The following is a 26,589-nucleotide window of genomic DNA, read 5'->3' as shown; positions in this document are numbered from 1 at the left end:
CAAATTCCCTATCTGTTCTTAGCTTAACACTGGAGGTGAGCTCTAAATTGCATGTGTGCATCTGCACAAGGTGCGCCTCCAGAGAACGAGGAGGACAGAAGAGGACCCTGCGCAACCCTGGGGGTGGGGGCATCCCAGATGCATTCTTTCAGGCTCATGTTCTTCTAGCATCCAAAACCTCCACGATGTTCCCATAGTAACCAGGTTAAAATCTTGGGGCAGTACTTAACCCACCTCCCCGAGGACCTTCCACTTGAAGTATATATAGCTCCCTGTTATTAAAAACATCTCAATTGATTTTGACTAACAGCCTTTTCAAAAAACTTGCAACATTGACTGGTTCTTGGAGCGCTCAGAGGAAATGATAGGAGATCTCAATACCCTGAACCTTCCACTCTGACGAGGAGAGACAAGAAACAAGTTACAGGGGTCATTTGAACAGGAGAATAACTGCCTTTGGGACAAATCACCTGCCTGCGTTGGACACGATTAGGTAGAGAGAAAGGGTAGTTAATGGAGGAATCAGAGCTAAATGAAGGAATATGAGATACTGTACAGTCAGGAGCTCCAGACATGAAGCACCTCATCTGCAGCAGACTTCAGAGTCCCTAAATCCTAATCTAGCCAGTGAATCTTCAGGAACTATTACCTAAGCCAAGCACTATGCTGGAAGCTAGGATAATACAAAATTGAACTATGCTCTGCCCTTGCTCTCAAGAAACAGCCTCTCTAATGAAGACAAAGAAGACAAATCACAGGACAGTCAGTGTCGGAGGCTACACGCTCCACCAAACCGAGTCCACCCCTGACTGTCAGAGGCTTCAGCATCATAGGGCAGTAGGCACGCAACTCTGGGAGAGAAAGTGACCAGGAGATCGAACCACAGCTTTCTAGAAGGACACCCCACGGTCACAGGAGCCACCAGCTTTTCCCTGCCTCCTCCATAACCAGTCCAGTCTAGTCAAGTCTCTGGATATAAAGTCCAGTCTCTGGATACAGAGCTGAGAAGGACACCCCCCGGTCACAGGAGCCACCTGTGAGACTAAAATACCAAAGTGAGACTAAAATACACACCAAATTCACACTATCAGGTACAGGGATGGTGTGATTGCACAGTGATTATGAGCACACACTGACAAGCACTGCCAAGAGCTACAAAATACAGACCAAGAGATTGTGTGGGGAGAAAAGAGAACAGGGAGAAATTTTTATCTGGAAGTTTGTTAATGTTGGTGTATTAACAGGAGATAACAATTCTGAAAATTCTGCTTCTGTGGCAGACATTCTCCTCCCTTTCCAGGTTTTATCCAGGCAGCAACGTGCCTAGCATGAAGACTATTTACCAGCTGCCTTTACGGGTAGGTGTGCCTGTGTGACCAGGTGCTGACAAATAGAATGTAAAAGGAAGTGTTTATGTGACTTTTGGAAGTCAACTTAAGACATCCTCATGGGCTTTGTCCCTTTCTTCCTGTCCTCTATCCTGTTGTCTGAAACAAGGAGAGGACAGTGTGTCAATTGCGAAGCTCTGGTCTCTGAGCAACAAGTCCACACTTCAGTTCTCGGTTGTGATGTTGGGCCGGGGGTTCCACCCATTACAAATCTCCTTTGCTGGCTGCTCCCAGTTAGGGTCTGCCAGTGGGGGCCCTGGAGGGAGGCTGGAAGGCAGGAGGAAGGAGACCGGCTTGTTGTGTTGTGTCTGAGTGCTGGAGTAGCAACAAGGGAACCCCCACTTCTTTCACCAACCCAGAACCAGCCTCACGGCACCTTCTCCAAGATACCGGCTCAGAGGGCTGGGCCCCAGCTGCAGGGGGTGCTCCTCAAGATCTCAGACGCCAGCAACAGCCAAGCAGTGCCCTCTCCACAGGCGGCAGGGCCCAGCTCCAGGGTCTGATAATCCCCACCTCTTCCCTTGGTCCCCCAGCCCAGGGAAGGGGCTGCTTCCTGCAGTTCTGTGAGCCACTGGGTCCCATTTCTCTCTAATGCCTGTTCACCCAATTCCCTATATTAAATTCTCTATGTTGAAATGTCTAGTGTTGTTTCCACTTTCTTGCCAGTGTCTTGACCGGCACATATGGCCAGAACTTTAGCACCTTCTTAGATCATGAGAATGAGAGCCACAGCCTAGGAACGGCAGAGCAGTTGGTTGAAAGGAGCCCGCATCTCCATCGAGCCCATGCAGCTGCCATACCTGCCCAGCCTGTCTACTTCCAGGAGGGACATAAATTTCTGTGTTGTTTAAGCCACTGTTACTCTAGAGCTTCTGTTATAAGCAGCTAGATCTAGTACTAACGGATACAGCTTATCACAATCCACTTACTCATGCTCTCCCAATCTGCAAACTCCTCCTTACCCTTCTCTGCTACCTAAAAACTACCTACAGTTTAAGAACAAGTTCAGGGCGCCTGGGTGGCTCAGTTGGTTAAGCGACTGCCTTCAGCTCAGGTCATGATCCTGGAGTCCCTGGATCGAGTCCCACATCAGGCTCCCTGCTCGGCAGGGAGTCTGCTTCTCCCTCTGACCCTCCCCCTTCTCATGTGCTCTCTCTCATTCTCTCTCACACAAATAAATAAATAAAATCTTTAAAAAAAAAAAAAAAGAACAAGTTCAAAGTCCAACCTTCTCAAGAAGCTTTTGCCATCTTCCCTACTAGCTCCTTGAAGGCAAGGGTAATGCCTCACTACAATTCTCAAGGCCTAGTGACCCCAAATGGTGGGTGCTCAGTATAGCTTTTCTGAAGATGACAATAACCAGCAGCACTGCTGCCCCACTGAGTCTCTCTTCTCCAAACTCCCTCCTGTTATATTTGTCTTATTAGGTCTGCTGGGTTAGGTTTGGCTCCCTGATTAATTAGACCGTAAGCTCCCTAAGAGATAGTCCTGAGGGAAGGTATCATGATACAAGAAAGACCACTGGCTTCAGAGCCAGGGATTCAAATCCCAGTACTGCCACTTACTAGCTGTGTGATCTTAGGCATATCACTAAACCTTTCTGAGCCTCAAATTCACCCCTCTGTAAAAGAGTTGCACTTTCTTTAATCATTTTATTTTTCTTGAGTGGGGGGAGGGGCAGAGGGAGAGGGAATCTTTTTTTTTTTTTTGAGAAAAGGAGAGGGAGAGAGAATTCCAAGCAGGCTCCATGCCCTGTGTGGGCAACGGGCTCCATCCCACGATCCTGACATCGTGACCTCAGCCGAAATCAAGGATCAGACTGATTCGACTGGGCCGAAATCAAGATCAGACTTAACTGACTGAGCCACCCAGGTGCCCCTCTTTAGTCATTTTAAGAGCTCCCTGGGCTGCAGTGTTCAAAAGGTTAGCTCAGTCCCCCCGCCCCACTCCTGCAGGGCGGATGCTGATGCTGCCTCTCGTTTACAGATGAGGAGACAAGACTGAGCAGGAGAGCGCCGGGCTGTGCTAAGCACGTAGTAGGTGCTATGGGAGCCCCACAATCACTAGAGCCTTACATCAGGACTAGTCTGTACAAACGTGCGTAAAACTGATGCCTTGAGTCTCCTAGGGCTGCTGTGACATATGACCATAAATTTCATGGCTTAAAAAAACACAAATTTATCTTACAGTTCTGGAATTCAGACGCCAGGAAGTAGGTCTTCTGTGACTAAAATCAAGATGTCGGCAGGGCTGTGCATCCAAAGGATATACCACATTCCAGTAAACACATACAAAATGACTGAAGACAGGGTGCCTGGGTGGCTCAGTTGGTTAAGCAACTGCCTTCGGCTCAGGTCATGATCCTGGAGTCCCTGGATCGAGTCCCACATCAGGCTCCCTGCTCAGCAGGGAGTCTGCTTCTCCCTCTCCCGCTCCCCCCTCTTGCTCTCTCTCTCTCTCAAATAAATAAAATTTTAAAAAAATAAAAAAATAAAACAAAATGACTGAAGACAGATTCTGATTGAGCTAATGAATGTCAAAGGACAGTGCTTACTGGGGGGAAAGAGGCAATGGTGTTTCATGGGGACAGATTTTCAGACCAGGAAGAGGGAAGTGTTCCTGAGACGGATGGTGGTGATGGTTGCAAAACAGTGTGAACATCCTTAATCCACTGGACTGTACACTTAAAAATGGTTAAAAGTAGGGCGCCTGGGTGGCTCAGTTGGTTAAGCGACTGCCTTCAGCTCAGGTCATGATCCTGGAGTCCCTGGATCGAGTCCCGCATCGGGCTCCCTGCTCAGCAGGGAGTCTGCTTCTCCCTCTGACCCTCCCCCATCTCATGTGCTCTCTCTCTCAAATAAATAAATAAATAAAAATCTAAAAAAAAAAAAAAGGTTAAAAGTAGTAAATTTCATGCTGTACATTTTACCACAATGATTTTAAAAAAGGAATGAAATACTGACATGTGCTACAACCATCATGCTCAGTGAAAGAAACCGGTCACATATTCTATGACTCCATTCATGTGAAATGTCCAAAACAAGGAAATCTGCAGACAGAAAGCAGATCAGTGAGTGCCTAAGGCTGGGCGGAACAGGGCTGGGGGCCAGGGTTTCCTTCTGAGATGAGAAAAATGTTCTAAAACTGATTGTGGGATGACAGCTGCCTATACCTGTGAAATCAGATACACACACTTTAAATGGGTGAACTGTATGGTATGTGAACCATATCCCAATAAAGCACTTTTAAAAAAGAAAAATGACTTTTTTCCATAGGTAATGATTTTTTCTTAACCAATTAAAAACTTGAATGTGCGTCTACAGAAACTATGTTTCCCAAATGTAAATAGAAGTCATACTTAAGAATTTTTTCAATAGCTTACTTAAAAGCAATCATGAGTACCTGGGAATCTTCACAAGAGTAAAGACCTCTTTTCCCAAAAGGCAAATCGGCAGTCTACCCCAGCGAAGGAGGAACAGAAAGAACAAGCAACCCAAGGCTCTGGTTTCCCCCAAGCCTCGAAGCACAGGGACGGTGTGGAGGGAAGAGGATGAGAGCAGCCTTGACCTTTCTTCTCAACTCAGTGCAAGGCCTCTGGCGCATGGCTTATCAGAAGCGCCCTGCCACACAGGCTCCTGGCTACCAGGCGACAGGACAGGCATCCCATCAGTTAAAAGCCCTCGTTTTCCTTCCTGTCACACACTCTTGAGAGTCCGGTCAACAGCGGGAGCAAACAGATGAGCTACTGTTCTAAGTTGTGTAACTCCATTCAAAGTTTAATCCCGTGCTCCGAGAGAAGGCAGGCGGGCCAGCTCGGCCAGAAACCAGCTCACAACCTGGAAACCCTTTATCTCTTGAATTATCCGTAGCCCGTTGCTCAATAGGCTGTAGTGGGAGGAAGTAAACCGCCGGTTATTTTTTAGTGACAAGCAAGATAAATGAAACAAGGTCATTATCCTGGATGACCCAAGCTGTGAGAAACCACCTAGAAAAACGCCAGTTACCAATGAGCCAAACAACATGACTGAGAGTAAGAAGATACGTTGGGAAGATACGCCCCAGACATGGAAGCACAACTACAAGGGCCCAGTTTACCACACAGTTTGTCATGATACCCTCCCAAGTAAAACCCCAGGAACTCCCAAGGATTTCAAACAAGCGGCAGAACAGCTTTTTAAGAAACATACATGTCCTAGTTGAGCTGAGGAGACACGAGATACTCCAGGAAGCACAATATCAAATAAAATGAAACAAACACATGTATTTCACATCAAACACAGGTCAGCAGCCCGTGGCGGGCACTCACCAGCCCGCGCAGACCTCCAGTACAGAGCCAGTGGGCCAGCACAAAAAAGAGCTTCGCGCACACAAATCGTTAATTAGATATCAAGATAATCCTTTCCATTTCTCTGGATATCCAGAGAAAAAACCATGCAATAACAAAGCAAAGAACAACCCCCAAGCTGAAGAACTAGGGCTAACAGGTTTCCATGCTGAAGAAAGTCGTTTTAGTGAAAACAAAGCCACACAGCAGCCCCGAGGAGCACTTTGCTGCTTTTGTCATATTCATGTTCATATTCACAAGCAATAAAGAACTCAGGTGACCTGGGTGTGCTTTTAAGGACTCAGCTAAGTTATATCAGTTTTACTGGAGCAACTAAAGTAGGCTGCTTTTAATGTGTAGCAAATTGTTTGCCTTTCAGATTTTAGAATCCATGTTCCAAAAAATCATGTTAATATGGATCTTAAAGACCCCCAAAATAAAAAAATATAACAAGTTACTCAAATTCTATCATCCAAACATAACCACTTTTGAACATTCTGGGTGGTTTTGTTTCTTTTTTTAAATAGGGTCCACGCCCAAGGTGGGGCTTGAACTCATAACCCTGAGATCAAGAGGTACATGCTCTACAAACTGAGCCAGCCAGGCGCCCCTAACATTCTGGGTTTTTTAGTTGTTATTTTCCTAAGCTCCTCTTTTCCTACTTCTTTCTTGTTATTAAAATTGGGATCATACTGAATGTACTACTCACGTTCCTTTTCCATTTATATTACATGCATTTTCCATCAATTCAGCATTAAAAACACAATTTTTAATCATACACACAATTTCATCTTAAAGGCTAAGCATGGTTTAGCCAATGGCCCACTGCTGGAGACAGTGGGCTTTTCCATAACTTTCTACTTCTATCCATAACTCTACAGTATGGACACCCGGTACATCAATCTTTATGCACAATCTGATGAGACGCTTTAGTTACGTTGGTTTTTCTGGGTCAAAGGGCACTAACATTTTTAAACTCTTGCTACCCATTGCCAAAGTGTCCTACAAACAAAGCCACACCACTCACTCCTTGCCTGTCAGCACATCAGAACTCCCCTCTCATATTCTTTTATTTTATTTTTTTAAGATTTATGTATTTGAGGGGCGCCTGGGTGGCTCAGACGGTTAAGCGTCTGCCTTCGGCTCAGGTCATGATCCCAGGGTCCTGGGATCGAGTCCCACATCGGGCTCCCGGCTCAGCGGGGAGCCTGCTTCTCCCTCTGACCCTCTCCCCTCTCATGCTGTTTCTCTCTCGCTCACTCTCTAAAAAATAAATAAAATCTTTAAAAAAAAAAAAAAAGATTTATGTATTTGAGAGAGAGACAGAGAGAATGCAGGTGGGGGGGGCAGAGGAAGAGGGAATCTCAGACTCCCCGCTGAGTGAGGAGCCGGACGCGGGGCTTGATTTCACAACCCTGAAATCATGACCTGAGCTAAAACCAAGAAGCAGACATTTAACCAACTGAGCCATCCAGGTGCCCCTGTCTCATATTCTTGACTGACTTATTTAACAACAAAAACCTGAGAGATCAAAATATAATTTTTAAAAACATCAACTGCAGGGCACCCGGGTGGGTCAGTCAGTTGGGCATTTGACTCTTGGTTTCAGCTTGGGTTGTGGTTTTGGGGACGTGGGATGGAGCCCTGTGTCAGGCTCCCTGCTCAGCAGGGAGTCTGCCTTCCCTCTCTCTCTCACCCCCTCTGCCCCTCCCCCAGCTCGTGCACACACATTCTCCCTCTAAAATGAATAAATCTTTAAAAATTAATAAATAAAAAACATCAAATTGCTAGTGAAGATAACTAAAATTTTTTTAAGTCTACAATATACATGAAGTTATTAACAAAGGCCATGAAATATTTTTAAGTTAAAAAATTGTTGCATTGGAAATATTTTTTTTTTTTTAAAGATTTTATTTATTTATTTGAGAGAGAGAATGAGATAGAGAGAGCATGAGAGGGGGGAGGGTCAGAGGGAGAAGCAGACTCCCTGCCGAGCAGGGAGCCCGACGCGGGACTCGATCCCGGGACTCCAGGATCATGACCTGAGCCGAAGGCAGTCGCTTAACCGACTGAGCCACCCAGGCGCCCGCATTGGAAATATTTATAGGTACATCAATACAGAAAAAATAAATTTATTAAAATACATAATAAAACATGCTAAGAGTTAGCTTTATTTAATTGACTTCTTGGGGGCTGGACCTCGGGTGGCTCAGTTGGTTAAGCGTCTGCCTTTGGCTCAGGTCATGACCCCAGGGTGGTGGGATGAGCTCCGCATTGCATGAGCTCCCTGCTCAGCAGGGACTCTGCTTCTCCCTTTGCCCCTCCCCCTGCTCATGCCCGCTCTCTCTCTCCCTCTCAAATAAGTAATTCTTAAAAAAAAGACTTCTTGGTGACATGCATCAGTGACTCCATGCTAGGTTACTTCAAAACTGATAAATGTCAATCCATTACCCTCCTCATAAAGTCATACAATTAATTGCACTAAACAACAAGAAGAGAAGATCAAACTGGAAAACGTAAAATAGAAGATAATCTAAAATTTTAGTTGACCCAGAAATACGTCAAAGATACGGTGTCACGGTAGGCAACATATTGATCAACATTATTAAAAAGAACCTTGGGAAATTCCACAAAATCATTTCAAAACAAAAACCACTCCATATAACACTAAGAACTGGTATTTGACGCTACTTCCTCTTCAAAGTTCCTTATGGCAAGACATAGCAATCATGCCTTCTTTTTTTTGTTGTTGTTAAAGATTTATTTATTTATTTATTTGACACAGAGAGAGAGACAGCTAGAGAGGGAACACAGGAGGGGGAGCGGGAGAGGGAGAAGCAGGCTCCTGGCTAAGCAGGGAGCCCGATGTGAGGCTCGATCCCAGGACCCCGAGATCATGACCTGAGCCGAAGGCAGACGCTTAACGACTGAGCCACCCAGGCGTCCCAGCAATCGTGCCTTCTTAAGGTGCAAGGACTTCCTCAAATAGAAGCCTAACGGACAACAGGTTCCATATGGTCAAGTACGAACCACAATGTCCCCAAACATACAAGATTATAATTCTTATATGTCAGCTATTCCATTCGAAGTACACCTATCACAAAAAATAATGTTTCAGCACTTAAACCACTTAAACCAAATACATAGATCATAAAAGATTTTATTTCAGAATGAAACAAATAGAATTTTAATACCAATTCAGAATGGTGATTATCTCTGGGCAAAGGAAGGGAATCTGAGGCCAATTTAGCAGAATGTTCCAATTTGATAAAGCTATTTTACTTTTTTTATTCTTTACTACTTTATAAATGTAATTTTTAAAAAAATTTTAGGGATGCCCGGATGGCTCAGTCAATTAAACATCTGCCTTTAGCTCAGGTCATGATCCCAGGGTCCTGGGATTGAGCCCCACATTGGGCTCCCTGCTCAGTGGGGAGCCTGCTTCTCCCTTTCCCTCTGCCTCCCACCCCCCTGCTTGTGATCTCTCTCTCACTCTGCACTCTCTCTCAAATAAATAAATCTTAAAAATTTTTATTTATTTGAGGGGCGCCTGGGTGGCTCAGTTGGTTAAGCGACTGCCTTCGGCTCAGGTCATGATCCTGGAGTCCCGGGATCGAGTCCCACATTGGGCTCCCTGCTCAGCGGGGAGTCTGCTTCTCCCTCTGACCCTCCCCCTCTCATGCTCTCTCTCTCTCTCTCAAATAAATAAATAAAATCTTTAAAAAAAATTTATTTATTTGAGAGAGAGAGACAGAACGAGTGCTCACATGTGCTCATGAGTGGGGGGCGGGGCACAGAGGGAGAGGGAGAGAGACAATCCCAAGCAGACTCCCGCCAAGTGGCTCAATCTCAAGACCCATGAGATCACAACCTGAGCCGAAATCATAAGTCAGACACTCAACCGATTGAGCACCCCTCAATATTTCTAATTTTTAATAAAGAGCTTATTTCACATAAAAACTTTATGGCATCTAATACACAATCAACAGCATATAATGAACTCTTCTCAAAAAATCAGTTGGCAAGGGGCGCCTAGATGGCTCAGTCAGTTGAGCAGCTGACTCTGGATTTCAGCTTCAGGTCATGATCTCAGGGTCCTGGGATCAAGCCCCACATAGGGCTCCAGGCTCAGCAGGGAGTCTGCTTGAGGATTCTCTCTCCCTCTCCCTCTGCCTCTGCCCCTCCCTCCAAAATAAATAAATAAATCTTAAAAAAATATCAGCTGGCAATGTAGGGTCTGTATAAAATCAAGATCACTGGTAGCAAGGAAAACATGGTGCTGATAAAGATCACAGTGGGTCAAAGCAATGACAACCTTGTCCAGTATCTTCTCAATATAATGGGGGATATTTGCTGGGGTCCACGGAGATTATCTTTGACAGAGGCTTCAAAAGATCTGTGACATCTTCAAAAGGTTAAACATCAAGTTACCACATGACCCAGCAATTCCACTCCTACACATAAACCCAAGAGAACTGAAAACATGTCCTCACAAAAAACTGTACACAAATGTCCATAATAGCCAAAAAATGGAAAAGCTCAAATGTTCATCAACTGTTGAACAAATCGTGGTATATCCTGCAATGGAATATTATCCAACCATAAAAAGGAACAAAGACCATATGTGCTATGACATGAATAAACCTTGAAAACATACTAAGTGAAAGAAAATAGTCATAAAAGTCCACACATATTGTATGATTCTTTCTACATGAAATGTTCAGAAGATATCAGGTGGATTAGTGGTTGTCAGGAGCTAAGGAGGGGAGCATGGGGAGAGACTGCTAATGGTAAAGGATTGATTTCCAAGGTGATGAAAATGTTCTAGAAAGACAGTGGTGATTATTGTAGAACCCTATAAAAATACTAAAAATCACTGAACTGAATTTAAAAGGGTGAACTTTATGGTATCTCAATAAAGCTGTTCTTTTTTCTTTTTTGAACCAGTGATAACCACTTTGCCTTAGTTAACTGTAGATTGAACATTCATTGATTTATATAAACCATCCTCTTAATAATAAACTTCTGTGTCTTATCCATGGCGATCATCATTTGATTAAAATCTGCTCCCAACCACCAAACACTTCCAGGGGAGCTGCTAGATCCTAAGAGCCATCAAGTCCACAAAAAAGACTCCTCTGATTTTAGGATCTGGAAAAAGAAACATTACTAAGAGCTTTGGAATGAGAAAAGTTACCCAGTTTCAGGAAACCTCTCCACAGCTGCACTGAGTTCCCAGCTTCGCAAACCTTTTCTTACTCCATTTAGACGCGGCTTCTCCCCCACCTCTGCTACCAGGGGTCCTTTCCTCAGGTTCTGACCAGGTACTTCTTTTTTTTCCTTCCCACATATCTTTTTGTCACTTTTCCTTCCTCCCTTCAAGTTTGAGGCCAGTAAGAGAAGGTTCTCACACACAAAACCCACCCCCTCTTCTCCTCCCACCCTCTCATTGCCAGGGTTCCACAGTCTTGGCACCCAAGGCATCGTAAAAACCATCAAGAGAAACATTCCAGAATAAAGTCCGGAGAGGGGAGGTTTGCTAACACCCATCTCTCTTGCCCTTTGCCCTCCTCCTATAGACTCATTTCCATGCTGTTCATACTCTCTTGGCTTTTCAAAGTCTTTAACTTCTGCTTTATTAGCTACGGCCATCTCTGCACAGAGGGGCTTCCACGATGCTCTTTTTTATTTCCTTAAGATTTTATTTATTTATTTATTTATTTGAGAGCGAGCGCGTGAGCAAGAGAGAGAGCATTAGCAGGGGCAGAGGGAGAGGGAGAAGCAGACGCCCCACTGAGCAGGGAGTCGACACAGGGCTCAATCCCAGGACCCGGGGATCATGACCTGAGCCGAAGGTTCAGACGCTTAACAACTGAGCCACCCAGGCGCCCCTGCCCAGTGCTCCTTAATGCAGCATCCTAAATTCCACCACTGAGCCGACAGGCCAAATGCAAAGGCAGGAAAATGAAGAGAATCAGGAAAACTCAGAAGAGATGGCATTTTCAATAGCACATGGGCAGGAGAAAGTAGTCAAAGTACGACCATAACTTCAGGCATGAATTGTCTGCCCACTGATAATACACACACCTTACTGAATCCTAAGCTTCTTTATTCACAATCCACAAATGGACAAAGGGCAACTCATACACCGTATCTGTCTGCAGTTCTCATTAGTCACATGGGTTCCCTGTAAAGGTCAGAGACACCTGGAGGATCCTTAGCTCCCTCCACGTGACCCTGCCCTCAATGCACACAAGTGTCACCTTGGGCCTGGACGATGACAGGATGTATGTCTGCCTGGCTTGCTTGCTTTCTCTTCCTTTCTTCCTTTCAAGATTTATTTTAGAGAGAAAGAAAGAGAGAGCACAAGCAAGGAGGGGCAGAGGTAGAGGAGAATCTCAAGCAGACTCCACGCTGAGCATGGAGCCTGACGCAGGGTTCAATCTCACGACCCTGAGATCGCCCCTCAAAAAAATTTTAAACAAGGGCGCCTGGGTGGCTCAGTCGGTTAAGCGACTGCCTTCGGCTCAGGTCATGATCCTGGAGTCCCGGGATCGAGTCCAGCATCGGGCTCCCTGCTTAGCGGGGAGTCTGCTTCTCCCTCTGACCCTCCTCCCTCTCGTGCTCTCTGTCTCTTATTCTCTCTCACAAATAAATAAATAAATGACCTTTAAAAAAAAATTTTTAAACAAAATGAACAAAAATAACCTTCGTTTTTTCCAACTGTCTTCTGTAATCACTTCACAAATAAAAGGAATGCTCAGGGAGGGAGTTAGCCCACTTGATTGAATTTCCTGGTTAATCATCAAGTAGCTATGAAGTATCATCCTAACTACAAGATAATTAAAGATTACCAAATAAAATATTCTTGTCGAAAATCTAAACTCAAAATTTCATATATCTATCCAGGCAGTGTTTTCTCTTCTACTCCATAATATACCAGTTTTCTGTTTTAATAAACACAAACTACTCTCTGAATCTGTTAATACAATTAACTTTCTGGGCAGATTTATAAGATTGTACTGTGGCTTGGGTATGGGTATTCTAGTTTGGTAAGCACAAATCTAAACCTTTACTTGATTTTATGGAAAAGGGAGTGGTTAAAAAAAAAAAAGAATAAGGAAAATTTTCAGTAAGTTGGGCCCCAGTTAATTGAGCTTTTACTGCAAATTTCCTCCCTCAAGTCACATAACAGATAATATTCCGGATACTTTTCAGGACTATTATGCCCAGACCTCCTTTTCAGCCTTGCATTTCCTGATCTAGCCTTTAAAACAGCCAAAATGTTTCTTACCCATTATGTGGAGCAATGTGGAGATTTTCAAGGAGGGAGAAGGAAAAAGGGCATTTCCCCACTGCGGGGCAAATGAGACAATGCCCTAACTTCAGAGGCGGGTCAGTCACCATTTAAGGCACAGCTGTACTTCACCTGGAAGGCCAGAGGTGGCAGAAGCGCTCCCCGTTGCAACACCCATAACAAGTCATTTGAAGTGACCCAACCAGAAAGAGAGGAAGCGAAGTTGGAAAAGCTACCCGGCTACACACCTTGGCTTCCTACCGCCCAGCCTGTCAGGTGGGACAGCACAGCACAGCACTGCCCGTATACTCCTCACCCCTTCTCCAGCCATAAAGCTGCAGGAGCGAGCTGTCCTCTTGGTTCCAGAGCACATACAGAGGAAACAACGGCCACTTCACAGACCTTCCAGACTTTCCACCCACCTTACCGAAAACATGGAATACTACCATCAGCTGTTGGCCATGAAAACTGTCATTCAATTCTGGTTGCTCTGAGAAGTTCGCATAGCTTGTAAATACACTCCATGTGTAAAATGAAGCCAAATTGGAGTCGACGAGATCATCAAAACCTTCTCAGCCCCAGGAAGAAAGCTGAAAAGTCCAGTAGATGTGACCTGCCTGAACATGTCAGCATCAGGAAGCTGGCGTACACAATATAGGTCTTGGGCACTAAGATTCGAGTACTCGGTTTCTGGTTAAGAAGTAGTTGGTGATTTGGCTGAAGAACAAGTTTTAACTACAAGTTATAAGCAAACACAGGAGAGAGCTTCTGAGCTAGTCTCTGCATTTGCACCTAGGAGTGGCTTCAATGTTTTCAAGTATTTATCCTACAGAAAACATATTTTTTAAAAGTTTGGAGTACAATTACTTTGCTAGATAGGGTTTACTGTATAATACAGCTTTTATTTTATAACACATCTTTAAATTGTTTTAAAAATGGCTTCCATCCTTTTTTGTAGACTTAGCAGGTCTCAAAGAGGTTATTTAATATCTATTTTATTCCACAGCATTCTAAGCAGGAAAAATCCATGCTATAGTGATACAATTTAGTGGAATGCCCAAAGTCTTGCAATAGGACATTCCTAATGTCAAACATCTATGTGTATATATATTTTTTTCCAATTTTTCAACAGCCATTTTTTAAGTTTTTTTTTTTTCCAGTAATCTGTACACCCAATGTGGGGCTCAAACTCAGAACCCCAAGATCAAGATTCCCATGTTCCACCGACTAAGCCAGCCAGGCATTCCTATTTTTTTCCAGTTTTTAAATTGTGGTGAAATACACACAACATACAATTTACCATCGTAACCATTTCTTTTTAAAGATTTTACCTACTTCTTCGACAGAGAGAGAGCACAAGCATAAGAGGCAGAGGGAGAAGCAGACTCCCCTTTGAGGAAGGAGACTAATGCTGGACCCTAGGATCATGACCTGAGCTAAAGGCAGACAGTAATCCACTGAGCCACCCAGGCACCCCTACCATCTTAACCATTTTTAAGAGTACAATTCAGTGGCATTAAGTACATTCACATTGTTTTTGCAACCATCACCACCATCCATCTCCAGAACTCTTTTTATCTTGCAAAACTGGAACTGTGTCCATTAAGCACTAACTCTCCACTCTCCCCTCCCCCAGCCCCTGGCCACTCTACTTTGTCTCTATGAATCTGACCGCACTAGAGATCTCACAGAGGTCAAATCATACAGTTACGTCCTTTTGTGACTTGCAATTATTTCACTTAGCATTAGTCCTCAAGGTTCATCCATGCTGTAGCAGGTGTCAGAATCTCCTCTTTTAAGGTTAAATAATAGTCCATGTAAATGTGACATTTTGGGGAGTGGGGTGGAGGGATGGGTTCGCCCGGTGATGGGTATTAAGGAGGGCATGTACTGCATGGAGCACTGGGTGTTATACGCAAACAATGAATCATGGATCACTACATCAAAAACTAATGATGTACTGTATGGTGACTAACATAATAAAATAAAATAAAATTTTTTTAAAAAAGTGACATTTTGCGGGCGCCTGGGTGGCTCAGATGGTTGAGCGTCTGCCTTCGGCTCAGGTCGTGATCCCAGGGTCCTGGGATCGAGTCCCACATTGGGCTCCCTGCTCCTTGGGAGCCTGCTCCTCCCTCTGCCTCTCTCCATCTCTGTCTCTTACGAATAAATAAATAAAATCTTTAAAAAAAAAAAAAAGTGACATTTTGCTTATCCATTCATCCAATAAAACATCTATATATTTTTAATCATTTGGAAAAGGATCCATATCTAGGTGCATCAGCTCAATGCTCAGAGAATGATAAACCCGAGAACCTGCCTGTTCCAGAGAAATCTTTAACAAAAATTTTCGTCTGCTAAATTAAGATGGGAGGTTATCTGGTGTGCAACTAGCCAACTGTATTTTGCTGAAAAACAAAGAACCACTGACACCTCTGCAAACTGTCCACGTGTTACATGGCATCAAGTCCAGCATGCACAGGACTCAGTCTCCCTGAGGCTTACAGCCTGCACTCCCCCCTCCAAATTTCACTTTTTCTAAAAGTCAAATTACGAGGGGAAAAAAAAAATTGAAACACAACCACTATCTCAGCAGGAAAATGATCCACAAGTCCAAGGACTGGATACATGGAAAATAGAACAGTGACATACCGAAACAGCCAATGAATTTGGAGCACACATGAAATAAGAGGGGAAAAAAGCGGATTTTTGCGGAATTTCTTTTAACCATCTAAAACTCAACTTGAAACCACCGTGGCTCAGGTGGGGGAAAAAAAAAGAGCAACTTCAGTGAAATGACAGCCATCAGTGTGTGGTGGTCAGGGACAGGTGCCTTAACCCCAAGCCTGGAGGCAGCGTTAAGGGAAGAGCTTTTGACCTTGGTGAACGCTGGCTCCCACAGGCAGCTTGTGTGGCCTTGGGCAAGTTAGTCGATGCCTTTTAAGCCTGTTTTCTCACCATCAAATAATGCAGTAGCACCTAATAATGGGGTTTGTGACAATCACATGAGGTCATGTCAGCTGCTCCCCAGCAGCAAGTGTAAAGCAAAAGTTCATCTGTAAGAACGTGCCAGATGGATGGAAGACGAAAGCTGGTCTTTAGTCCTCTATTCCAAGGGCTGCTCCAGCTCGGCACTGCTGACCCGTGGCGCCCGAGAATTCTTTGTTGGAGGAAGAGGACGGGCTGTCCTTTGTACTGTAGGATAGTTAGCAGTAGCCCTTCCCTCCTCCCACTGGATGCCAAGGCCACCACCACCACCCAGTCGTGACAACCAAAACGGTGTCCGGGCATTACCAAGCATCCATCAGAAAGGGTTCCTAAAATACCGATCTCAAGTCACTATTCGGAACATCCTTGGAAGGTAGCATGCCTCTGCCTGCTCTCTCACCCATCTTTCAGAGTCAGGGCTGCTGCACTTTCCCCACACAGCGCTCCACATGCCCTAGCTCATACAGGCCTCCCAGGCCATCATAAGTCCCTGGGCTACTCAACAGAAAACACTCCTGGCCACAGTGAGATGTGTAAATAAGTAATGAAAGACATGGAGGGGCACCGGGCAGGCTCACTTGGTAGAGAATGCAACTCTTTTTTTTTTTTTTTTAAGATTTTATTTATTCATTTTTACTTTAGAGAGCGAGCACACACATGCATGAGGGAAGGGCCAGAGGGAGAGAATCCCAAGCAGACCCCACACTGAGCGCGGAACCCAATGCAGGGCTTGATACCATGACCCCAAGATCATGACCTGAGCTGAAATCAAGAGTCAGACACTTAACGAACTGAGCCACCCAGACACCCCAATCATGCAACTCTTGATCTCAGGGCTGTGAGTTCAAGCCCCACATTGGGTGTAGAGCCTGCTTACATACATACATTAAGTATAAAAGACATGGAGAGTACAATCTCGTTGTAGATGCAAAACAGACTAATGAAAAGCTAAAGACAAGGGCTGTCCAAGGGCAGGACAAGATTCTCCGCCAGCTGATAGAGGATGGTGAGATAGTGGAGGGGTCTGCTGCAGGGAAAAATCCGGAAGGAGAACATGAGCATCAGTAGCTGGACAAGCCAAGAGACTAGACTGAGAATAAAATCCTGGAACCAATAAGAATTACAGAAAGGTTACAGGATACAAAAGTCATATAAAAGTTAACATATAGGGACACCTGGGTGGCTCAGTCATTAAGCGTCTGCCTTCGGCTCAGGTCATGATCCCAGGGTCCTGGGATCGAGCCCTGCATCGGGCTCCCTGCTCAGCAGGAAGCTGCTTCTCCCTCTCCCACTACCCTTGCTTGTGTTCCCTCTCTTGCTGTGTCTCTCTCTGTCAAATAAATAAAATCTTTAAAAAAAATAAAAATAAAAATAAATAAAAAATAAAGTTAACATATAGGGGCGCCTGGGTGGCTCAGTTGGTTAAGCGACTGCCTTTGGCTCAGGTCATGATTCTGGAGTCCTGGGATCAAGTCCCGCATCAGGCTCCCTGTTCAGCAGGGAGTCTGCTTCTCCCTCTGAAGCTCTCCCTTCTCATGCTCTCCCCTCTTACGCTCTCTCTCTCTCATTCTTTCTCTCTCAAATAAATAAATAAAATCTTAAAAAAAAAGTGTTAACATATAAAAGTCAATCACTGGGGCACCTTGGCTCAGTCAATTGAGTCTGACTCTTGATTTTGACTCAGGTCATGATCTCTGGGTTGTGAGATTAAGTCCTGCATTGGGCTCCACGCTGGGCATGGAGTCTGCCTAACATTTCTCTCTCCCTCTCCCTCTGACCCTCCCCACCCTCTCTTAAAAAAAAAAAAAAAAGTCAATCACTTTCACTTTCCCATATACCAGCAATGAACAAGTAGAAATTAAAATTAAAAACACATTACCATGTACATCAGCAACCAAAAAATGAAACATTTAGGTATAAATGTAACAAAATATGTACAAGATCTATAGGAGGAAAAATACAAAACTCTTATGAAAGATATCAAAGAATAACTAAATAAAATGGAGAGATATTCCATGTCCATGGATAGGAAGACTCAGTATATTGCCAAGATGCTAGTTCCTCCCTGTTTGATGTATAGATCCAATATAATCCCAATCAAAATCCCAGCAAGTTGTTTTATCAATACTGACAAACTGACTCTGGAGTTTACATGGAGAGGCAAAACACCCAGAATAGCCAACTCAGTATTAAAGGAGAAGAAGAAAGTCAGAGGACTGACACTACGTGACTTCAAGACTTACTACAAAGCTACAGTAATCAGGACAGTGTGGCGTTGCAAAAAGAATGGGCAAACAAGGACACCTGGGTGTCTCAGTTGGTTAAGCGACTGCCTTTGGCTCAGGTCATGATCCCGAGGTCCTGGAATCAAGTCCCACGTCGGGCTCCCCCTGGCTCAGCATGGAGCCTGCTTCTCCCTCTCCCTGCCACACCCCCTGCTTGTGCTCTCTCTGTCAAATAAATAAATGAAATCTTAAAAAAAAGGGGGGGGCACTTGGGTGGCTCAGTCGTTAAGCGTCTACCTTCGGCTCAGGTCATGATTCCAGGGTCCTGGGATCGAGCCCCATGTCGGGCTCCCTGCTCCACGGGAAGCCTGCTTCTCCCTCTCCCACTCCTCTCTCTGTCACTGTGTCTCTGTCAAATAAATAAATAAAGTCTTAAAAAAAAAAAAAAAGAATGGGCAAACAGATCGATGGAACAGAGTGCAGAGCCCAGAAATAGATCCACATAAATACAGTCCACTGATCTTGACCAAGAGCAAGGGCAATTCAATAGAGAAGGGACAGTCAACAAATGGAGTTGGACCGACTAGACATTCACAGTTAAAAACTGAAATCTAGGGGTGTCAGGGTGGCCCTGTCGGTTAAGTGTCTGACTTTGGACTGCAGCTCAGGTCTTGATCTCAGGGTTGTGAGTTTAAGCCCTGCGTTGGGCTTCACGCTGGGCATGGAGCCTACTTTTAAAAAAGAAAGAAATCTAGAAACAGACCTTACATCCTTCACAAAAATTAACATAAAATGGATCCTAGACCTAAATGTAAAATGCAAAACTACAAACCAGACTATAACAGGAAATCATCTAAACGACCTTGCTTATGGCCATTACATTTCAGATACAACACCAAAGGCACAATCCATGAAAGAAATGATTGATAAGCTGGAATTCATTAAAATTTAAAACTTCTCCGCAAAGACACTATTCAAGAAAATAAGGCGACAGCCACAAACTGGAAGAAAATATCTGCAAAAGACACACTGGGTAAAGGACTATTAGCCAAAAGATACAAAGAACTCTTAAAACATACAAAGAACTCTTAAAACTCAACAATAAGAAAACAGAACTTGATTTAAAAAATGGACAAAAGATCTAAACACACGCCTTACCAAAGAAGATATACAGAAGGCATGTAAGCATATAAAACGATTCTCCACATATGTCATTAGGGAATCACAAATTAAAATGAGATACCAGTGCACACCTACCAGAGTGGCCAAAATCTAGAATGCTGGCACCAAATGCTGGCGAGGATGTAGAGCACCATGAACTCTCTCACTGTGGGCAGAAACGCAAGATGGCGCAACCACTCTGGAAGACAGACTGTTTCTTACAGAACAAAACATGCTCTTACCGGGCGCCTGGGTGGCTCAGTCGTTGGGCGTCTGCCTTCGGCTCAGGTCATGATCCCAGGGTCCTGGGATCGAGCCCCGCATCGGGCTCCTGCTCAGCGGGAAGCCTGCTTCTCCCTCTCCCACTCCCCCTGCTTGTGTTCCTGCTCTCACTGTCTCTCTTTGTCAAATAAATAAATAAAATCTTTAAAAAAAAAACCAAAAAAAAAAAAACATGCTCTTACCATACAATCCAGCAACTGCACACTTTCATATTTACTCAAAGAGTTGAAAACTTACATCCACACAAAAAGCTGCACATGGATATTGACAGGAGCTTTATTCATAATTGCTTGGAAGCAACCAAGATGTCCTTCAGTAGGTAAATGGATAAACTGTGGTCCATCTGAACAATGAAATATTACTCAGTACTAAAATGAAATATATGATCATGATATGGTAAGCCATGAAAAGATATGAAGGAGACTTAAATGCATACTGTTAAGGAAAGATGCCAATCTGAAAAGACTACATACTTTTTATGCTTCCAATCATAGGACATTTGAGAAAAGGGGTTGGGAAGAGAGACAGAGGACAGAGGACCTTTAGGGCAGTGAAGCTACTCTGCAGGATGCTACAATAGTAGATATGTGACATACATTTGTCCAAACCCACTGAATGTACAACACTGAGAGTGAACCTTAGTGTAAATTAGGGACTTTGAGTGATAATGATGTTAGTGTAGGTTCACCAATGTACCACTCTGGTGTGTGTGTTGGGGGGGATGGGGTATATGGGAACTCTCTGTACTTTCTGCTCAATTTGGCTGTGAACCTAAAACTGCTCTAAAAAAATTAAGTTTATTAATTTTTTCTAAGTAAGCTCTATGACTAACGTGGAGTTCGAACTCAAGACCCTGAGATCAAGAGTCACATACTCCACCGACTGAGCCAGCCAGGTGCCCCAAGTTTATTAATTTTTTTTAAGATTTTTATTTATTTATTTGACAGAGAGAGAGCACAAGCAGGGGGAGTGGCAGGCAGAGGGAGAGGGAGAAGCAGGCTCCCCGCTGAGCAGGGAGCCCGATGTGGGGCTTGATCCCAGGACCCTGGGATCATGATCTGAGCCGAAGGCAGATGCTTAACCGACTGAGCCACCCAGGCGCCCTATTAATTTTTTTAAAAAAGTAAGGCCACTTTGGGCACCTGGGTGGCTCAGTCGGTTAAGCATCTGCCTTTGGCTCAGGTCATGATCCCAGGATCCTGGGACCGAGCCCTGTGTTCACTGGGCTTCCTGCTCAGCGGGGAGTCTGCTTCTCCCTCTCCCTCTGCTCCTCCCCACCGTTAATGCTCTCACTCCCTCTCTCAAATAAATAAACAAAATCTTAAAAAAAAGGGGGGAGGCACCTGGGTGGCTCAGTCAGTTAAGCATCTGCCTTCAGCTCAGGTTATGATCCCAGGGTCCTGGGATTGAGCCCCACATCGGGCTCCTGGCTCAGCGGGGAGCCTGCTTCTCCCTCTACCCCGTGCTTGTGTTCTCTCTCACTATCTCTCTCTCTCTCAAATAAATAAACAAAATAAAAAAGTAAAGTCACTTAAGGGACCAAATTTTCACAGTAAATAGTAAAAACAAAATGTAAATGAAACTCTATCTTGAAAAATGAAACTAGACGTTACATATAATTTAGGTTATAAATGCAACTGTGTACATAGAAAGGAAATTAAGTAGGGAATTTTGGCATAATTCTAACAAAAAACTTAATGATGACATCATAAACCACAACTCACTCCCTATTTGACTTTTACTGCGTCATTGTGCAAATATATTTAAGGACTTCGCCAGTCTTTTCAATGACTTCTCTTGGTTTTTTGATATCTAAATGATTCTACTTGGGAGAGCTCAGGGTATCACCTTCCTCATCAATTTCCAACTGTTAGTGGGTCTGTGGGTTGTAATGTGTCAACAGATATGTGTGAAACTTTAACAGCTCTCAAACATTTCTTCCACCAGACTTCATGAAATCTTGCAAAGATTTGCAATTTCACTTCACAACTGATTGTGACTTTTACCAATCAGCAACAAGAATGATAATAACAAACCCTTGATTTGATGGGCCTGGACAGAAGCTAGTGATCAGCTGTGACAGCTGGGCATGGACAGTAATTTTTTTTTTTTTTTTTTTGAGAGAGACAGTGAGTGTGGCAGGGAGGGGGGATCTTAAGCAGAGTCCACACCCAGTGCAGAGCCCCATGTGGGGCTCATTCTCACGACCCTGAGATCATGACCTGAGCCAAAATCAAGAGCTGGGTACTTAACCGAGGAGTCATCCAGGCGCCTCAATGTCACCATAATTTTTATCTTTCCCTATACCACTCCTAGCTAGAGGGACTCAGGCAAACAACAGTCTGATTAGAAAGACCACTGTCATCACAGTAGGAGGACAGTGAAGAGATCAATTTAAGCTAAAATCTAGTGCCTACAACAAGTGAGGCTATTCCATTGCTGGAGATCCGAGATGAACAGGAAATGCCCTCTAGGAATTCAATCTAACAGAAGAGGCAAAGAATAAACACACAAATGCGGCAGCTGTTGTTGCTGTGAAGGTGTCTATGTATATGAAGTGCTATGGAAAAGACATAAATAAAGAAGGAATTAATTCTGTTTCTAAGTTAGGTCTTGAAGGAGGAAGTTTAAAAGCAGACACCAGGCTGCCAAGCAGAGTTTAAGAGCAAAGAAAGGCCTAGAGACTAAAAGCACAAAGCTCATTCAGGAAATACAGGGTCCAGTGTAAGGAGCCCACTGCTCCTCACTGCTGGTGGAGGGGGAGGGGGGAGCGATTTTTAAACAATAGCAACAAAAAGGAACCACTCTAGGGAGGCTGGGGCCCAAGTTTAAAGCAGGCAAATAAGTCCGGATTTTATTCTCCAGCTACAAGAAGCCACGTAAACTTTAAAACAAAGAGTAAAACTATTTGAGAATATCTGGCAACAGGACAAAGAATGATTTAGAGGAGGGAACCCAAAGTGCAAGGACATCCATGGGCACCTCCTGTTACGGTGTCTAAGCAAGGACGCGGACCTGGACTCCTGGCCTCAGAAACAGCACAGGGAATAGACAGTAGGTGTGGATGCAAAAGCAGCTCACCAGGTCTCAGCTGCCACTGCAGGCAGAGGAGGGGCTTCTGGGGGAGGGCAAAGGTGGCAGTGGTCCTGGGACTCTGGCCAGCTGCTGTTACCAACTCAAAGACAGAAAGCAGCAAGAGCATATTCCAGGGTGGGAAGGAGCAAAAGGGTGAAATATGGACAGACTAGATGGACTGAGTTGAGGTGGTGAGGTCTGACAAACCGCTGGGGATGGACCAGCACTCAGCCAAAAGCTGAAAGATGGTGAAGTGTCAGTAACACCTAATAGTCGGAGTCACAGGAAAGGCAACTCACTAGATTTCAACCAAGGGAAACCCCATTCCCTACTCTGAACTGCCTCTTTTGCTTTTTATTTATTTATTTTTTTTTTATTTTATTCATGAAAGACAGAGAGAGAAAGAGACAGAGGCAGAGGGAGAAGCAGGCTCCCCACAGAGCAGGGAGCTTGATGCGGGACTCGATCCCAGGACCCTGGGATCATGACCTGAGCCGAAGGCAGACGCTTAACCGACTGAGCAACCCAGGCGTCCCCCTCTTTTGCTTTTTAAAAGCTAGGCATCACCCCCTTCCCATGTCCTAAATCACCTCTTTTCTCCCTATTAAATGGATTCCATAACCACATTCTATTCCAGAAAACAGAACTAAGAGGCAGTGTATACCATACATTGTTTTTTGTTTTTTTTTTTTTTAAAGATTTTATTCATTTATTTGAGAGAGAGAGAATGAGAGAGAGCACATGAGAGTGGGGAGGGTCAGAGGGAGAAGCAGACTCCCTGCCGAGCAGGGAGCCCGATGCGGGACTCGATCCCAGGACTCCGGGATCATGACCTGAGCCGAAGGCAGTCGCTCAACCAACTGAGCCACCCAGGCGCCCCTACCATACATTGTTTTAAAAGGTCCTCCAAACCAAAGGAAAGCTTTCAAGACCATTTCTAAGACTATGAATTCTTGAAGAAAAGAAACAAAACACATCCTCAACGCTCTTAGAATGAGTTTTGAGCAAAACACAGGTTTAAGTGACCTCTGACACTTCCCCAAAAGGTGCCACAAAAAAATGTCTTAAGGCTGAATCCCGGGGTGTCCAAACGTCTTCACAGGCAACAGGCAAGAGCAATGGAGCAGGAGGGGGGTACCAGAGACCTCCTAGTTCAGCAAACAGCCACTGACCTCCAGCCCCTCTAGGTTTTTCATTTTACAGACTGATGACACGGCCTAGGATGAGCTCTATCACCCTTTTCACTGAGGATCTTCAGGGCTAACTAAATGTGATAGTTTTGGAGAGATTCATGAAAAAAAAAACTCAGGCAATTGCGAGATTATCTAAAACCTCTGTTTTTGATTCTTATCTTTTGCCTCTCACTGCTCATAAGCAAATCCATAAGAGAGGCCAGAGGACAACAAGGAAGTGAAGCTCAGTTATTCTGCTGCATTTGCAGCTCTGCTTGAAAAGACTGGGCACGGAAAAGCAATCAAATGACTACAATTGGATTTGGGGATTATCAGTGGCAGCCAGCCAGTTTCTAGATATGACACTCAACCTGGTCAACCAGTTAAAAGAAGAGCTGTGAGAAAGAAACGCATTTTTAAAGGTCTATATAAAAGAACACTAACTGTTAAATAGTTATCTCGTGGGAGCAGAACGGCAACAGAAATCAAGGGAGTCTTTTCCTGTTCAGTCTGAATACACATACACATACATTTTTTGTCATTTAAATTTACGACTAAATATTTTTAGCTTAAAAAAAGGGGGGGAGGGAAAAAGGGGGGAATCTTTCTCCCTTGGTCGTAATTTTTGGAGCCACACCTCCTAAACTCTGACCACTAATACACCCCTATGACTGAACAGTGCTGGCCAGGATGAGCAAACGTCACCCCTTGGACACTAACAAATGACTCTTTCAGCGCGGGGAGAAAAGCAAACCGTGGACTCGAGGAACTAGAAGCAAACTTATCAGGTGACTTTTTTTAAAGCCAATCAGGACACCCCTCCGCATTCAAGGCCCTAAAACCGCAAAGGGATTTCCCAGACAAATTTTTAAGCTTCTGGACAAAACGCACTTTGTGATTCAATGGCATTGTTCTGCCTACAGGAGACCTGTTGTCCCATGAAACCGGTATATATATATTTTTTTCAACAGCCTGTCTTCTGGAAGGTCCTGTGAGGCGCGGGGCCAGTGCCGCGGAATCCCGCTGGGATTTCACGCGGTTCGGGGAAAGGGGTCTTCAGCCCCCCCGCAGGGTCCGCAGGCCCCGCCCCCGCCCGGCCAGCGTCACCTGACCGGGTAGCTGCTCCCCGCTTCTGCCCCGCGCGCCCACCCCCGCGGGGCGCCGCCACCGACCTGATGACACTGATGTGGAACTGGTCCTCGCGAAGGCCCCGCCAGGCACCGGGCAGGAACTCCTTGCACCAAAGATAGGCCCTGCGCCGCGTCCGAGGTTCGGGCTGCTCGTCTGCCGGCGGCGGGGGCAGCGGCAGCGGCGGCGGCGGCGGCGGCAGCGCGAGCGGCGGCTGCGGGCCGCCCAGCTGCTTGGGCTCGCGGTCGCTGGCGGCGTCGCGCTGCTGCCCCACGCCGGGCGCCGGGGCCGCGCTGCCGCCGCCGCAGCTCAGCAGCAGCCCGAGCGGCGAGGGCTCCGCCTCGCCTCCGTTGCAGAACTTGGTCTTCATGCCGGGCAGGCGGCCGAGGACGCGCGGGCGGCCGCAGCGCGCGCGAGAGAGGCTCAGGGTCCGGCCGGGCGCCCCCCTCACGGAGGCCGGGCGCGGAGGCGGCTCGCCGGCTCGCTGACGGGCCGGCCGGGAGCGGGCGCGGCGGTTGGCGGCGCGCCGGGCGGACGCGGGGCGGCGGCGCGGAGGGAGCGGGCGGCGGGCAGCGGCGGCAGCAGCGGCGGCGGCGCTCGCCTGTCCCTGCTCGCCGCGGCGCTCGCTCCTATACCGCCGCCGCACGAGGAGCGCCGCTCGCGTCACAGCCCGCCCTCGAGCTCGCCGCCGATTGGCCGCCGCCCGCCGGCCCGGCGCGTCACAACCGCCGCCGCCCTCGCCACGCCACCTCCTTATTGGCTGCGGCGCCGCCCCCCGCCCCGGGCGCTGCCGGCGCGGGGGGCGGGGCCGGCGCGGGGGGCGGGGCGTCGAGCCGGCGCCGGGGGTCGCGGGGTTGGAGTGCCGCAAGCGAGGCCCGGGGGCGCCCCTAGAGCGTTGCGGGGGCCGGCCGAGGCCGGCCTCCGAGCCTCGAGGATCTAGGGCTTGGCTTTGCGAGCCGAAAGTTCGCTAGGACCCCCGGGGACCCCAGGACATCAGAGGCCGGGGCCTGGCAGGGGGCAGGCAGGAAGCTGATGCCTGGAAGCTGGCTTCTCTTTCCGCATGACCTTGGGCCAAGGCACCTCCCCTGCAGCTCCGTGGCTGTATTTTTATAACCTCTCCCAGCGGCGGCTCAGCTCCTCGCGAGGCGCGACCACGCTCCGTCCAACCCAGAGCCGGAGGAGTTACTATCCCCGAGTCAGAAACCAAGGTCCGAAAGAGGGCAGAGGCGATTGGTTCGAGGCAGCACAGGTGACCCCGCCCCCCAAGGCCCCCGGCAGCCTCAGTTTCCCTGTCCTTGGTGCTGAGGACGCCGGGGCCTAGAGGCTCCGGGCGGGCGGGGCTGCATCCCGTGGCGGGGCTGCGACAGCCGCGCGGAATTCTGTCCAAAGGTGAATGACACGGGGCTGCTGCCTTTGTGGGCGCGCCCCACCCGCCCCCGCGCAGGAGGCAGCCCCGTGACCGTGACTAACCCACCTTTGCCCGCGGAGGGGGACGAGGGCGCTGCTCCCGTTGGCCACACAGTCTGGTGTCCCTCACTCCTCTTTGACC

At 46.3% G+C, this 26,589-nt stretch overlaps 1 protein-coding gene across 2 annotated transcripts in view; it reads right to left on the bottom strand.

Annotated features, from left to right (window-relative positions):
• The window catches only part of CHKA (choline kinase alpha), a 62,978-nt gene extending 37,378 nt beyond the window's left edge, over positions 1–25,600 (bottom strand). For both annotated transcript variants that reach the window (XM_006743621.3, XM_081797661.1), the window contains exon 1: positions 25,085–25,600. In XM_006743621.3, the coding sequence (XP_006743684.2) occupies positions 25,085–25,410 (326 nt within the window). In that variant the 5' untranslated portion in view covers positions 25,411–25,600. The remainder of the gene's footprint in view (positions 1–25,084) is intronic.
• Positions 25,601–26,589: the final 989 nt, after the last annotated feature.

The sequence above is a fragment of the Leptonychotes weddellii genome, chromosome 11, assembly GCF_054177405.1.
Source record: "Leptonychotes weddellii isolate Sample4059 chromosome 11, ASM5417740v2, whole genome shotgun sequence".
Taxonomy (NCBI): domain Eukaryota; kingdom Metazoa; phylum Chordata; class Mammalia; order Carnivora; family Phocidae; genus Leptonychotes; species Leptonychotes weddellii.
Note: the sequence above shows the minus strand (reverse complement) of the source record. Positions and strands in the feature narration are given on the sequence as shown.